The sequence below is a fragment of the Ptychodera flava genome, chromosome 19 (assembly GCF_041260155.1).
Source record: "Ptychodera flava strain L36383 chromosome 19, AS_Pfla_20210202, whole genome shotgun sequence".
Taxonomy (NCBI): domain Eukaryota; kingdom Metazoa; phylum Hemichordata; class Enteropneusta; family Ptychoderidae; genus Ptychodera; species Ptychodera flava.
Window position 1 is genome coordinate 8,023,851 of NC_091946.1, and position 17,509 is coordinate 8,041,359.

General features: G+C 36.9%; 1 protein-coding gene across 16 annotated transcripts in view; it reads left to right on the forward strand.

The window, feature by feature from the left end:
- Positions 1-17,509, forward strand: part of LOC139118496 (disks large homolog 1-like) — a 176,638-nt gene that overhangs the window by 108,785 nt on the left and 50,344 nt on the right. The window contains exon 2 of one of the 16 annotated variants that reach the window (XM_070681798.1): positions 12,118-12,165. The exons of 11 other annotated variants lie outside the window; for them this stretch is intronic. In XM_070681798.1, coding sequence (XP_070537899.1) covers positions 12,118-12,165 — 48 coding nt within the window. Of the gene's footprint in view, positions 1-12,024; positions 12,166-14,519; positions 14,574-16,431; positions 16,572-17,509 lie in introns of those variants that run through there. 4 more of the 16 variants (XM_070681797.1, XM_070681806.1, XM_070681801.1 and 1 more) reach the window with 4 other exon arrangements.

Genomic DNA, 17,509 nt, shown 5'->3' on the forward strand with positions numbered 1-17,509 from the left:
GGCAAAATACTGTAATCAGCCATCTTTCAATCGCTAAGTAGGAGCTTGCAGTCTCCATGCGCAATTTATGAAAGTTTAATAACCCATCTGTGTACATTCATATATTTTCTGTAATCCCACCTTTTTGGCGTATATCCTTCCTGTTTTCAGTTCACTGTTCATATTGCCCTTGTCCAAAATCGTTATGAATTGCAAATGTAGGAGGATTTATATTGAATTTCATTGACGTCAAAATTGATGTCATTGATTGTTAGCCTCATATTGATGTTCAGAAACTCAGACAGCTTTTTCCCACCACACATTTCATCAATATCAGCGTATTCATACATCGACTTTCAAGACATGCCGTAAAGATTGTATATTAAAATTACTAGCTAGTACCAAGAAACAACCTTTTGTGTTCAGATTGGCTTCTGTCTGTAATTTTAGCCATGCCTTAGTGTCTATCATATGATGTCCAATTGTATAGCACATCTTTTGATTACTTATTAAAAGAGAACATGCACAATTAATTTTGTGACTGAGAACTTGGGGGAAAGTAGAATTCTAGTTTCATATTAATCCAGATGACATTAAATTGCTATTTCATAAATGCATTAATTATTAATTTTCATATCCCTGAAAATTTAAATGAATGAATTAATTGGTAAATAAAGAAATAAACTAAATAACTAAATGTTATGGCATCAGAACGGATTGAATGTGTCAGGAATCGATGATATTTAGTATTGCCACATTGGTTGATGCAGAAAATAGAAAGGAAAACCATGAAAAAATGTAGTGTATGCAGGGTGTAGCTCCTCCATGGAGTTATTGATATTTTGTCAAATTTATTTCTGATGTTGATTTCATGGGAGAAATTTCACATGGTAAATTTCATACTGAAATATTATTGTGCCAAAATTTACCAACCAATGTAGTGTTTTAAGTGCTGCCGTTGTGTTGACTGAATAATGATCATGTAAGGTAAGAGAACATGCAATTGAATTAATCTGTAAGAGTGATGACATAATTCAAGGAGCAATGTGAATGTAGCGCTGTCTAGATGTCTTCAGGCCACATGGAAGTCCAATTCATAAATTATCCAACTTTACAGGTCCACTCGTGGACATGAAAAGCAACTGTAACAAAAGAACCAACAATAAGAATGTCACATACTTGATGGGGAAATACCAAATGTCAGACAGTTTTTTAAGACCCAAGCGTTGATCAAAAAAGATTGCATAGCGGAACCACAGCGTTTTATTGTCATCATAAAAAACACCAATTCAAAGCCGCATGTGCATGGGTGAAATAGCGGATGTCTGAACTATCCAACCCAGTGATTTGTGTTCTGAGGGGATTGCTTTGTGCCATCATGCAAGTCTGGTTTATCGTCGTCATTGTAATCATCTGGAATGTGAACGGAATAAATTGTTGGCCCCGTAAAACTGTGCAAGTTGACTACCTCTCATTACCATGTTGCTGAGTTTAATTTCCACTGCCGGGGCAGAATCAAGGGTGCAATTTGCTAAATAGAATTTGCTGCACATAACTCAGTGGGTAACAAATGTTGATTTGCTTGACACGATGCATGCCAATAACAGCTCTTGAGACTGATAATTCCGAAAGTAGACTCTGTGTGTATCATTGGTGCAATACACACTGTGAAAAAAAGAAATTTATGCTTTTCCTGATTGTCTGTCATAATCAAGAGTAGAAATTACGGATGGCTGTGCTAATTTTGTGTATCATAAGTACAAATTACTTCATATATTAGGTTCAAGATGGCTGCCATCCCAAAAATTTTTTATTTGTAATTTACAGAAATATAAATTGGTCTAAAGTTTACGTTTGCTGTACATTTCAAATGAGCCCACACAAGCTGCTGATGGGAGAACATACTGAAAGATTTTCAGAAATGGAGAATTTGCCCCTAGGGAAGACTCTGCATTAAATGGTGTTCTAATACAACATCAACACTACAGTATATCATGGACGGTGTCATGAGCACTACGATAATCACAGCTTGGATTTTGAAATATATCTACCTTAGCTATCAACTGGCAGATCACCCATTTCCTGTAAGCCATGTTGTATGACTACTGAGATAGGAAGTTGCTATTAAATCAACAAAAACTGTTTCACTGGGGCCATATCAGTTGTTTCAGTGCTGGATGTCTAGCGATATCACATCATGATCTTCAGTAAATGATCAGTCATTTCAGCTTCTACTGTTGCAGAAAAGCTTCAGTTCAGGAACAGGTGAACTGTATATGACCTTTACCTTAACCTTTGACCTTTGCAACTCAAGGATGATGTATCATTGTCACACAGCATGAAGAATTCAATATGTATTATCAAAGTAGTCACCATGAAGTTTTCAGTGTCCTGATTTTGACTTTTCCCTGTTATTATGCAAGATTGTGCCGTCACCGGATGCATATATTCATGTTCTCCCATTCATTCCCTGAAAAGGACAGACAAAGTAAACATTGATGTATGGGTTACACACCCTGTACATAATCTAATCAGGTCAGGGTACGCTAAATTCGAAAATCATCAACTGTATCGCTGAGACTACAGTATACTACTGATCTGTTGTTCTGAAGAAAGAAATTGGAATTCCAGTCTGGTCAGTTTTGACCCTTGACCTCTGGTTCAGTCCATTTCAAAAAAGGCAGGAAAGCTACAGCATGCACAAGTACAACACAGTCACCACAAAACTTCATTATGACCTGACTATGCCAATTCTATCAAATTACACAAAAATTCTCAAATTTTTTGAAGAAAACAGTCGTGCCTATATACATGTATGTCATACATTTGGCTTTGTATTTTGGGGTTTTGTTGGGGAGGAGTAGGTCATGATTCAATGGAAAGTCAAAGAGCTCATATTTATGAATAATGGAATATCACTAACATTGTTTCAGGGTGAATGAAAAGTTTCATATTAAGTGGCATATATGGCAAAGAAATTCCAAATACTTCAACTTCAAGGCATGACAGATACTGAACTGATGTCCTGTTGAAATCCATTTGGTTAGGAATATGTGAAATGTGGCATCCTTTGGTAAATGAATTTGCCGTGTCAGGGTTTAGCTCCTAAGGCAACATTACTGTACAACATGTCTGACATTCTTGCCTCAAACTATTCTTACTGAAAATGCAAATATGACTAGTCACTTCACTTGCCGTGTTTCTCTTGAGATATTAATCGTCTCACTGATATATCAAACTAATTATAATTCTAATCAGAGATGTGGTTTCAAGGAGATTTATAAAAACATGAAGGTAGTACGTCAGATAACTTTCAAAGCCCATTGTCCCTTACGTTTTCCTCAGGAACATTAAAGTTTTATCAACTGTTACAATATTACAGGTACATTGGGAAATGTAAGAGTCATTGATCTCGTGCAATATTCATGCCCCATTCACAAAATGTGTCACCCCTGAAATGCTGTCAAGAATACACAATTAACATGTAATAGTGTGATCAGCTTGGGCCTTTCCAATTCAAAAAGGGGGGTTATGACCATGTGGATTGATGGATCACAGTCAGCTGATTTGGCATCAAAATCTAAATGTCAAAGATATGTGAATTATGTTTATAATAGAACGGAACTTTTGAAACGGAAAAAGAAAGTTATCTTTTGACGTCAACCACTAACAAGAGATAAGCAAGTTAATTAGGCAAGACATTTCAAAGGTTAAAAAAGAGATAAACAAACAATTCTTTCTTCAAAATTATAAAAAATTAACAATAAGAGGCTATGAGCTATGGTATCCGTTGTTGAACTAATTCTTTCATGAATGCGATGTCATATTTTGCATTAGGACAGGCAGCCACCGTGAAATGATTCTTTACATGATGAAGTGAATTTATCGGATCAAAAGTTTTTCCAGTTGGTGTATCAATACAGATGCTGGAATAAGCAATATTATATCATACCACTATATTGATGGTGCAAATACGGCGATCTGATTGGTCGAGACGCAAAAAAAAACCATGGTATATTGGGCGATATACCACGGCTAGCATACGGGCAAGCTCTCAGCTTGAGCAAAACTCTGTTTATGACGTTCAACACCAGAATTTCAATATACTGTTATGATATAATAGCAATAGTTATGATATAATAGCAATACTGTTATGATATACTAGCATATATGAAGTGACCAGTTCACTTCATATATGCACTCGCTATCGCTCATGCATATATGTCGTGAACTGGTCAAAATCTCGTGGTATACCATCACTGGGTGTGCTTTATTGCTTAAATATATCATAAAATATGGACTGCATTGTTACTGCACAGTCAACTTCCCATTATGACAAATCATGAATGTTTGCCGTACGTAGATATCATAAGCTGTTTAGAAACAAAGTGGCATTCCAAAATCTTCATCATAAAATCCATGTACCAGATACAGCTACTGTGATATCAAACGTTTCTGCATTGTGTTCATGACTTGAATGTCTCTAGGTTATTGCATTGATCCGTGAGTGTCAATGAATATGTAATATGTGAAACTTGTTACCTTGAACTTCCAACCAGACAAAAGAATTGTATGTATGCTGTGCAATACATCTCACAATTGACAGTCCAGATATTGGCAGAGTTATTTTCAGCAAAATTGCTGTGAGAAAAATATATTACACTTTGGTGGTGTAAACATTTCACACATGTTAAGGACAGAAATGTTAACAGGTGTTTCTGCTGAATGCCTGCCAATGGTGAGAAAAATTTCTTTCAATATATAGTAAACAAACATAAAATTATCAAAATTTACGGTTCTAAAATCACATTAAACAGATATAGCTAGTAGTCAGCTATAATCGTTTATGTTTTATGTCCATGCTCACTTGGGTTTTCTTCTCACAGAGCAGTTAAATTAATAACAAACTTGTGCAGATAATTTAAGGTAGCTGTCAGGTAAATTTATGGACGTGCAATAATTGCCATGTACTAGATTCGTGTCCCTGAAGCAATTACAGGGGTGGATTTTTCAACTTCTGAAATTATCAAATATAAGCAACAAGTATATTATTAACTCAGTGTTTGTGAAAAAATGAGTCTTCCGAATGTTGAGGAGAGGATTCACATTTTCATTTGAGTTCCATATTTGCTCATTTAATTCCCCTGTTTCATGTAGAATAACTTACGTGGTACTCAGTTCCCCAGACTAGGATGAACATTTTGGAAATTCATCTGTTTCTCGTAAATCAATGTTATATTTATTGGATTTGATATGTCTTTCCATTAGGAATATCCGAACAAATTAATTGACCGGCATGTATTGAAATAGAAACCTAGCGCAGACCCATCTCACAGGAAATGCAGAGAACGTGAATGGATTAGCGTTGAATTATGGGAGAACATAAATTGAGAATGTTATATCATTTCACAGATACAAAGTATGTAGGAGTGAGCAGTGAGGTTTAGCTGTGCGATGTCTTTGTTAGATTATCTGACTCATCAAAGTTAAAATTTGCCAACTGAAATACCGTTGTGTCCCAACACTGAAGAGTTCATTGTAAAGTTACAACTGCTGTCACTTACCACATACAGATAAATTTCAAAGGTAGTATTTTTACATTGAAATCCTGGTTCACATTAGATTATTCCTCTCCTACCCTACAGCTATAACAAATCACAGCCTGGAGAGAGACACAGTATTTTGCACACCAATTACTGAAATATCGAGTTTGTAAAAAAAGTATGCCCCGTACATTTCTTTGAGTTCACATCCTCAGCAAACAAGAACAATATACCAGGTGTAATTTTGACAGTATTATCTCTCATCATCATGAAAATACTGTCAGAAAAACTAGTTTTTTGGTGATATTGCAAACTCTTGCGAGTGGCCGTTGCCTAGCATTTTTAATGCTATCAGTTAAACCGGTAACTCTCGGTAGGGCCCTACCGAGAAAAATCGATAAAAATGGGCGGAGCAAAACATAACTAATATGGTATCTTTGTGAACAAAAAGTAGCAAATTAAAACAGCTGGTTGAACACCTCCAAAAATAGAACGTGCACGCCACATAATGTAAACATTGACTGCACGGTGACTTTACGTATACTATTTTCACCCAATGTTACGGTTTACTTTCCATACGATACATCCACTCATTTCCCCCATAGATTTTTCTTGAACATAGACTTTTTCGAAGTCTTACTGGAGCAGAGGTTCGGCGCGGCGTCGCCTCGGATTTGTACAAACCGTGATGACGTTGCCAGGCGATCGATCGACACTCCTTAGATCTCATGCGTCATGGTATACGTTTCTCGTCCGAAAACGAAGCGTTTGTCATTGTATTCTGCGCGTTTTTGAATGATTCAACATAATGCATATCATGGCAGTGGCAATAGCTATCCGCATCTTTGTATACGGGTAAACGATGCAGAAATCCAACGAGTAGTTTTTCTTCCACGGGATCTATTATCGGAGTTTTCCTCTTGCAGGGAGTCTTGATTGCAGAGTCGTATTTGCCTTGATAATGAACCACCGTTTTGTCCAAACACCGTCCTAGAAATGCCGCATTTCAGTAAAGAACGGGAAAATCAAACAGTTCTAAAAGAACAGCAAATTCGCCTACTAGATGTCCAAATTTATCGAGTGTGGTTATTTCAATGGACGACGTTGGACATTTACCACAATGCTCAACGGCCGAGTCGTCTACCAAATTTTGTAGAGCTTTTGTCTTACAAACAATCCTTTCCTTATTCGACCTTAGTTTAGCGAGGCAGGGCTGTGTCTCCATTATAAAACGTAGTTTTCCACAGTTCTTGGATGGTAGTTGTAGTTTCCTTTTCAAAATTTCGTTGTCTCATGAACTCGGCGCTGTCGCGGATGGGAGGGTACCGACGACTATTCCCCCGGCTTCGATTACACGTTTTATGGTGACCGAAATGAAATGTGGTGTCGATTTGTTGTCTTATGATTATTTCAAAAAGCTTCTGAAAAATACTTATTTTAGAAATCAAAGCTGTTAATATTTAATCACCTAAAATAAAATCAGAATAAAGTGATCGCATGATCTCCATCCCTCCTATAAAATGGTGAGTTCTAGTATTTCGCTACTTTGAACGATCCCGCCAAAATCGAGTGCACTTGCACTTTTACACTCTCCACGCAGTCGCGATACTAGTTCATTACAACGCGTGGTAGTCAGAGTCAGACTGCTAATCACACTATGTCAACTGGCTTTATGAAGATAGCGGTCACTGATGAGCACTAGAGGTAGTCTCGGGAATTTTCTTTGCCAGGAATGAATTGGAGCTAGCTGTGATGGGGATCGAGCGCGGACATTTGAGTGCAACTTCTGGAATTGTTCAGTATGGTGACCTCAGCTGCCGCCGGCGACGTTTGTCAACTCGACGTCTGATCAGCATTAGTGACCCAGCAGTGACGACTGAATATGCCGAAGGCGATAGCAGGCGTCAAAAAAAAAAATCCCGGTTTTGTCAGCATATTGGATTCTGGTGGCTACTTGTTTTGTGTTACCTGGTTACATAGGCATGCACGGCTTTAGATCGGGAAAGAAAATGTATATCACTTTTGGAAACAGCTAAGCGTAAGCGATAGTTACGCATATCGCATTGCGATGATTGCGCTTACAACAGTACGTTGACTCGAGGGTAAAACTTGAAATTTGAAAAGAAGACAGAAGATATACAGACAGTGTAGACAAAGTGAGAGATCATGCCAGAATTTGTGCTAGTACTTGTCCGTGGTCTCAACGCGAACATACGAGACGTACTTTATGTCGGGCATAAATGACAGTGTAGCCCTTCCTGTCTGTAAAATGTACGGCTCAGGTAGGCCAACATAAATGAAAACGGTCCTTTTCAGGACCAACAAATTTTCCAAAAAGAGAACTACCGAATCAAATGTGTTTGCATGTATTAATTATACACAGTGTGTGTGCGTTTGTATCTTTCGGTACGCTCCGAGTATTTGGTGTTTTTCCCCGCGTTGAACAATCAACGCTACGCACTGCATAAAACCCTATAATACTTACTGTATTAACATGGATTATTGCCTGTATTTTAGCTGAAGAGTGCATATACAGATGAATACAGTCAAGAATCCATTTTTTGTATTCAGCAAGCCTGTATTCATGTGGATTCATGTGAATTCACGTGTATTATTCTATAATACATGCAACTCATTAATGTGAATTTATCTGAATTATTGGGTTTTCATGCAGTGACGTACGTAAAAAGTAAACAACGTATCCCTCATGACTCATCTGCAATTTGCATATCATGTCAATCATGCAGATTCAAACTGAACATCGAACGTTATACTGGCGATATTACCGGCAAATATTTTATCCTTTTCCTGGTTCCAGACGTCATTTTAAATTTAATTTCGTCAGAAACCAAGTATATTGTGCTCCAAATACTTATACACATATCCCTAAATTTCCAAGAAAAAAATTAATCGGTAGATTTCTAAATTAACGGTTTTTATTGACGACGTCCAGAGCGTACCGAGTACGTTTGAATATCCCACCATTATGACCACTCTCGTAGGTTCTCGCGCTTTTATACGGGAGTTGGGGCTTTAATGCCCTAAGTGGTGAGTGCAAAGACACACTAATGCCACTGACTGGCAATTTAGATTAACATCAGACTGGGCTACCAACTCACCGATAAAGCTGATTCCATGTTCAGATACAAAACACAAGATGTTTGTACTTTTATCTTATGTTCACATATATTTTCATCAAGATTCAAGTATGGTATCACAGTACTACATAGTTAATGGACTATTTACTAATGTATAGCTCTTAGGAAATTTGTTCTCTAGACATGAAATACTGACGATATTTTATGCAGAATTCTGGGTGGGATTAGATATTGAGATATAGGTCTTATAGTTCTGTGATGGTCTACCACCAATAATCTTGGGGTTTTTTCAAGAAAATGGAAATAAAAGTATTTCAACGAGAAAAGTGCAGCCAATTTTCAATCAATTATATAGTTTCAATTTAGGTAAATTGATAAATCCCAACAATTTGTTGGTTAACCCCTGAAAGGAAAGAGTAAAGTTTCACTTTGCGATGTGTATGTAATTGTTTAAAACTTTCCTTTTTAAAATGTATATTACCTTATAAAGGTGATCCTGATTTTAAGATTCACATATTGTATAGAGGACAATGATGAATGAGCTGTGGTGAGTAACTGGCAATGCTGGTCACTGAAATCTTTACATGTATTGTGTGGCCATTTTATGAAATATTTACAGTGAATGGTGAAGGAATGACCTGAGTTCACAGTCATACAAACACTTATCCATCATTTTAAGCCTTGGAATGATAAAATGTTGGACATTTTGAGATTTCTGCTTTTCTTCACTTTGAACTCTGAGCACGTTGTTCGGAAAGTGTCATATCGTGAAACCCATGCATACGTGAAAGTGTGAAATGTGACAGGAACGAAATGGCAAAGTTATGCCCTCAAAATGTAAAGTGGAAAAAAAAAAGATTTGCGTGATATATGGGTGTAGCATTTGCACAACTCAGACGTTTACAGTGACTGCGCTTACATTTTACGCTGGTGATTTTCAAAAGCCTTTCACCCTCAGAACATTTCAATGTTACACTGGCTGCGAGTACATATCAGTAGAACCATTCACAGTATTTGCATTCCAGTTTGCAGTATTTCCACCCATTTGAAATCTCAAACTGGGTGATAAATCCAATTTTCAGTTGGCCTAGTCTGAAACATAGGGCCAAAGTCCCTGAAGCTACTATAGACATGGATACAAAATTAAGTATTTCCTGACTGTATGAAATTATCTCACTAAGGTCATCCTAGCGACATGTAAACCAAATATTAAAGCTGTCTGACCAGCGGTTTTGAAAAAACAAGCGACTCAACAGTTGACAGAGCTCTGCTGTGTTATGTAGAGAATAACTTTTTGTGACACATGTATTGATGAAGAAGGTGGATATCTTTGATAGCTCATTTCAGGATGGCCTGACCAAAAATTGAAAAATGGAAAAAAATTCTGTAAAAATACAGATTTGCATATTTCATCAGACTATATTAGTCTATAATAGCAAATAAACGAGAGTTAATTACATTCTAATTGAAGTACACAAGACTTGCTTAAATCAAGATTTACGTCATAAAAAAACAGCATATCTGTCAGGTTATAAAGAATCTTGAGCTGGTTATCTTTTAATATCAGTATTTTTATCCCATTAACCAAGCACATTTTAACTTTCAAATTAACATTGTAAGTAAGTTCTGTTGAATAAGTTGAGACTGTACGTACGAAGAGAAAGCACACTGAAGAGACAAATGTTTGAAACTTAACAAGTTCAAGGTCATCAAAAGCATTATAAGGAATCACGTTACACTCTCATTGCACTGTTTACACAGATTGCATAATTGCTATAAATAGCACATAAGGAATCTTACAGCCCAGCTTTACCATAAAAACCCTATCACTTTGACCACTCTTTTAATTGACCACTCTATTTTTTTCCTCAAGAAGTAATCTTATTTTATCCTTACCAAGTCAACCATAAATGGAAATTAGAACTTTCTCTATCTCTATTTATTTGACCACCCTATCATGACAAACTATTATGAGCAATTTCTTTTAGTTAACATAAATGGTGGTTCAGAATATATCACAGTTGGGATTCAGGAAAGTTGCCTTTACATGTTTCACTATGAACTGTCAAAAAAAGTTGAACTTTCTGATAATTCCACACTAAAATTATTTTGGCTTTGATGATTTCCTAATTAATTCAATTATTTAAAATCATATTAATTATTTTTTTCTGGGTGAATTGATAGGGTTTATACAGTACAAGAATTACATACAATGTAAGTCAAACTTTGACAAAAAATGACAAAAAAATTCCTTAAAAATACACATTTGCATATTTCATCACAATTTGAACAAATCTAAGTTGGGTTATCCCTACGCACCTGTATACCAAATAACAAAGCTGTCTGACCAGCGGTTATGAAGAAGAAGATTTTTTACCAAAAACACCTTTTTTGGCATTAATTTGCCTATTTTCAATAATATCAAAAAATTACAAAAAATAGTTTCTCAAAATCATATTTTTCATCTACACAACAAATATCAAATCAGTAAGTACTGCGGTTCTCAAGATATTTGAGTGGACGGACGCCTCACAAACGGACATACATACATACATACATACATACATACATACAGACTGACGACGGACGCCGGACGGATACCCATCCCAATAGCTTCTATAGACTATAGTCTATAGTAGCTAATGATCTTGTATGTCCTGTCACAAAGAACACTGGAGCTAGTAAAGATCTGTTTGTAGCAGTAGTTTTAGGGAGGGGAAAATTAACTGGAGGAAAGGGTGTTTGCACAAACATTTCCAATGGCTGCAAATGTTGAAAGATGAAATTCATATATTATGCATTCAATATCCATTATTATGAATGAGTCAAATTAGAAATTTTCAAAATAATCAACGTTTAATCTCAATAGGAAGTGAAAGAAAGTTGTATTGTTGCTATCAATGTTTGAGGAGTTTGACTTGCAGTTAATTATTGATGTTTGTCCAGGGTTTAGACAAACAGTACCTTTTGCGAAGATAATGACATTGGAAATAAGAGAGGGTAAATGCATTGATGTATCAAATGATAAATGATGCTTTATGCGAAAGTTTATTTCAGTGCAAAGTTTCAGGAGTTTTGAAGAGTTGTTTCCTTTCATCAAGACACGTGCATGACAGGCAATAACTTCAGAAATTCTGATACTGCTTGAATTTGTGTTAATAAAATTTTTAGCATCTTTAAATTGTTTGTTAACTTGACTTCAAAAAGACCGTTAATTTGACATACCCATCACAAGCCTGGGTTCCATTTGGAAGGACAAATTTCTCACTGTAGTCAAGCAAAGTTGACTCCCATGATGCATAGTTGACTCCCATAATGCAAAGTTTACTCCCACAATGCATTGGGATATTGCTTCCCAGAAGCATTTCACATTCTTGTTCCTGTGTGTGTGATGCAATAGGATTGCTTCAGATGATGCTATGTGTCAAGTATCTCCCATTAATACTCACCATATAATCTCAAACTCTGTTGTTTTTTCTTCCCTTCTGTCAACAAAGAATGGCTTTGAACATGACACTGGGTTTTATGAATTTGAAATAACAGAGGTTTGTATTCACCCTTGTGGTCTTATGATTGTAGCTGAAATCCTCAACAGTAACAAATTGAATGTATCATTTAATAATATATTCATTATTATTGCCCTACAAAACCAGGTACATCTTGTTCTCCCTACATGTTAAAATATTTAATATTAGGCTCGGCAACAAAATTTTGTGTACAATATGCGATGTTATTGTTGACAAAAGGTTTTAATCAATACAAATTTCAGTTGTCAACAATAACACAATACATTTTACACATACAAGCTGTATTGCCAAGTCTAACACAAGACATGTTGGCATGATTTTGGGAGAACAACAAGAAATGGCAATGTACAGATATGCTCCCGTATGTCATTACCATGGCAACTGCATCGTCGGATCTATTGATGCAGAATAATGATAGAGCAGTACACTTAACTTGTGCATAGCCTCAAAAAACATGACTGCTCACCTAGTTTCAATTTCAGAGATACAGTGGCTGTGATAAGCAGAAAAGTTTTTGGATTTATGAGGCTATGTTTCAGGTGAAATCATGAGCATCGCTTTATCTGACAAGATCCAACATTTCATGGGTCGCACACAGTATGCCATGGCAATGTTATTCATCCATTATCGCTTACTGATTGTAATATTTCAAAATGTTGTCTCAGTATTGTGCATGAAATGTACCATGCAATGCAGTGTCAGCTTTTATTGTGGTGCAATATTTGATTTGCTGTGTTGTCTGTGGAATGTGACAAGAATGGAAAGCCCGATGATTGGCCGATTTTCTGCAGAACACTTCCAGCATACTGACCACTTCTGGCCTTTTGTCAATGTGAAATATTCCAATCAGCTGGTTCATAGCTTGATAATGCATGATAACAAATCAGTCATTGAATACAATTTTTGAAACACTTCTTCTGTGAGTTGCAGTTGTCCTTGCCTATGTTTTTGGGTTGATAAATCCTGATGTATTCTGTGGTATCAATACCAATGGAGGTGGAGAAGTTGTGAGTGGTGCATGGATTCAGGAATTTGAAACATTCTGTACATTTGCCTGAAACCGATAGTACCTCAATGTCATCTCTGAAATGATTATTGCGTCTGCACAGCAGTCCTTCTTTTCATGGTAAAATGATACATAATTGCGGTAGAGTACCTTTGTCCATGGGTGATCCAATCTAATATGTCTATGTAGGATGGAATTCAGGGGTAAACTTATCTGTACAAGCCATTACACACACAAATGATGATTGCTGCCATCAACACTCTGTCTCATAACAGTTTCATGGGGCGGGCTTTCTGTACTTTCCCTGGCATTCCTAAGTCAATGGTACACGTGATTTGCAAACTTTCCCTGCTTGAACTGACAATCTGGCATGGCATTTGGGGTGAGATATTCAGTGTTGCGGAACAGTGGAGTTTCATGGAATATTTCATTGTAGAAACTCACAAATACAGTGCAGAAAGTGTCAAAGATCCAGTTGTTGAAAGTGTTTGATTTTATAACTGTCTGGTTTCAGAAGTGCACTTGTTATGTGATGCTTGAAAGACTTTTCTTGCTCAGATGTTCTTACATATTGATTGATACTTGTTGACATCAAAATAAATGATAGTTATCCAGGTCATAGAAGTGTATTGGCATTTGGGTAATTCAAACCTGGCAGTGTACTTTGCTCTGTAGATCAATCTGTCTGTCTTGTTGTCAATGACTTCTGATAATGGGCATTTAAATCCTTCCTATTTAGTTGAAAACATCAATTTTCTAAGGCATTTCCATGGAACAAATGAAAGTGGACAAAAAGCAGGGCAATGCAACCTTTTTGTGTAGATATGAAGTAAATTTAGGCACAGGATGCTGCAACTTGTCCAGAGTTGCTCATGGTGATTCTAACTGCCTTTTCAAGAAGAATTTTAATGTTTGAACTGATGAGGGCGCACATCAAAGTTCAGTTGGTTCATCAGACATGTAGCCTTTTCACAATATGAGTTTGCAGTTTTCTAGCATCATACTCTTCAACTGTAAATCACAAAAATAAATATATCTTTTATGGATATCCATTGGTTAGTTTTGTCTTCTGTACTGCCACAGAGCATATGTTTTGAAACCTCTTGTTCCTGATGTCAGAAAGGTCACATATATTTGCATGTACTTTTAGTTCTCTGCAAGCTGTCTCCTGAACTGAAGGAAGTACTCGGTGTCAGTGGTGACCCCGGAGGTTGTTTATTTGCATGTAAATAGCCAGTATGATTGTGTGTGTTTGGTCACTGGCAGCTGTACCCTGTATGTTTCAGTACACTCTGACATGTTGATTGTCAATTTCCGAAAGAGTGATTAAACTGACTTGTCTGACTGAAAGAGACTGCTAGACTGCGGGGGAGGGCCTTGTTATGTAGGCCAACTTTCTGCTGTTCCAGGGTTGGAATTGGTATGACAACACATTTTATGTACTGTTTGCATAGGAATGCACTGTTGTTGTATATGTTGTGTGTACATGTACATGGTTGTGTGTGTCATCAGCATATTATCACACAAGGAGAGCACACATTTGCAAACACTCTTTGGATCTATGGAAAAGTTTATTGTTAAAAATGTACCTGTCGAATAAGTTCCACATTACCCATGGTCACTGACTTGAATATGTGCATATTCCTACACCATTTTAGTTTAGCAGATAGCATGTAAATCATCTGAGCTCTGAAATTACAACTTTTGAAATGTGTACCACATGGTAAAATATTTTAGATGTAACACTTCATTAGACGGATACAGGTTTCCTGTACAGTTGAAGTTGACAACGATGTTGCCATTTGACATACAAACCACATAAACTGGGCAGGTTAACATTTCACAATATGCATTATATTGGCTCTGAAAGTCTGCACAGTGGCCTTGACCGTGTTTTCAGTAGTCTTTCCTTTGAGGGCGTTAGCAGCTACCAGGGTAAATTTCAAGGACCATTCAGCAGTTGATATTATTACAAACATATCTGTCTGGCTGATGTTTTACCACAAGCAGTGCTAAAACAATTAATATATAGGAAATATTAATAATAATACTGAAAGCTGAGTACATCTGTCTAAAAATTCCATCCCTGTCATCTATATTTCTTAAATGTAAAACAGTGTGTATTTACATTGTGACAGATCAAATTGGTCCCATTGATTTTAGCCGAAAGAAATCCCCCTTGAAAGTTACACAAGTAACTGCATTGAATTGACGTCAATTGGTTAATCATTACATTTACGGTGACAAACATGCAGAAGTTAAGCAGTGGTGTTTTGAAGCAGTGAAAGCCAATTCCATGAATTTATCATCAAACATTTATTGCTGTGTAAGAATAATCATACTCGCCTGAGTAAATCGAAATTTTTCTACAATGGCAGGTCACTCTAGTTGTAGCCTCTCGTCTTATCCCCCTGATGTTGTAATCTGCCGTTTTCAGTTGAGTGATCACAGCTCTGCACAAAGGTGAAACAGCCAGCCAAGACTATCAATTAAACTTGTATGTAGTGCATACCTAGGTCGTTTATTTGCACTGCTATGTCATACAGCACAGAACCAATAATCTCTGACATCCTCTGGGACTCTGTCCAGATTTGTCATGCTCATCTCCTCATTCTTGAAATATTTTCAGATTATATTCACAAAAAAGACTGATATTGTCAAGTTGAAGAGTTGTTGGAAAAATTTCACTTTGATTGATTGCCAATATTCCTGTGACACTGCTGTGATTTCCCAAAATATAAAGTTGTTGGATTGGAACGTTGATGATACGATTCTATACTATAGCGAGCCATATTGGGTTAATTTGGCTTATTTTTACAGTTCCATATTTTGTTGCATAGACACCAGCTGTTGTGCTGGGTTACCTATTGCTAGTAATATAGTTAGTCATATTTCCTGTTTACGCAGTCTGTATTTTGAATTGTCATATTTTTGACATTTCAACTTCCCCATACAGCGGCTCAGTCTATAGCATTGCAGGCATCCTTGAAGCCTATATGATGCAGATGAGCCCCTACTTGTGTATAAAGATCTTTAATTTTCAATTTCCATACTTGAAAAAAAAATCAAATGAAAACAAGAGTTAATGGGTCGTGAATGGAGGCGTTAATCTCAGCTGATTACTTATGGTGTCAAAATGGGAGGGGTCTACAACGCAGAGTTCATGTATTTATGTATGGATCAGCCCTCTTCATATCAACTCAATCAGTATTCCGAGCACTCGCCAACATTTCGTTGGACGTACATTAAATGAATGAACTAGGGGGGAAATACACTGAGTAGTATACACATACATGTGTATATGTCCATGATTTTATAGAAGCAGTCAGCTATGTCGGTGTTGAGTGTAATCAGCTCGGCACTGGCCAGTGGTCGGACCTCACCTACTGTCCATATTCATCATTCCCCTCATCATGAGGTAAGTGTTTGTTGAGGGATGACAGTGTCTTGTGATTTCCGAGTCTCATCTGTGATGATGTGTTGACAACATGTAAGATTATTGTCAGTGATGGGGTTTGATGTGAAGGACAAGTCTGCTATTTTGTGTGTGAATAACACAACCGACCCCAAATTGCCAAGACCTAGTACCTGCTGGGGTTCTCTGTATATTTGAATGATCATTGGTGTTTAAAGATAGGGCTGAAGGCCAAGATTAACATTGGCAGTAGCTTTTACACAGACTTCAAGGTAATAATGCTCTTGCTAAAATCCTCATACGGTATACTCTGAGAAACGCATCCTGTCCTGAATGGATGAAATCATACATGCTCACCTTACATCAGTCTGTCTTTACGGCCATCCAATGAGACCCACTCACTGAACACCATTATGAATAATTGCCATGGACTTTTCTGCCATTTCAGATTTCGTCAGTTTCAACTACAAATTCCATCTCACAACACAAGTTGTATCCTGCCAGATACATGCCCTGTGTATCTTACCTACATCCCCAAAAAGACTTCTTTCTTTTTTATCCATGAATGTGAGACTTGAAACCATTGTCCATTGATCAGGTTGCTGCTTTATGCTTATCCTTTCAGTGAGAATGAGCTTCCGCAGGTACAGATGGATTTCCTTTGTTGACTCAATAGTGATTGAACAGCCTAGCTTTTGTGTCCTTGGAAATGACTGCTAACACTGCCGGCTCAGCCAACTTTCTGGAAACCAGAAACAGCTGTGTTTCCATGGCAATTTGAGGAATTCCTCAAAAAGCCAATATCTTAAGTTTTGAGCTTTCAGTCATTTCCCCAATGAACAAGGATGTTTTAACAATTGTTTGTTGAAAATTTTGACCAAGCCATCAAAAGAAAAAAACGGTCCGATGGTTAAGATGATAAATACATTACATGTGATATG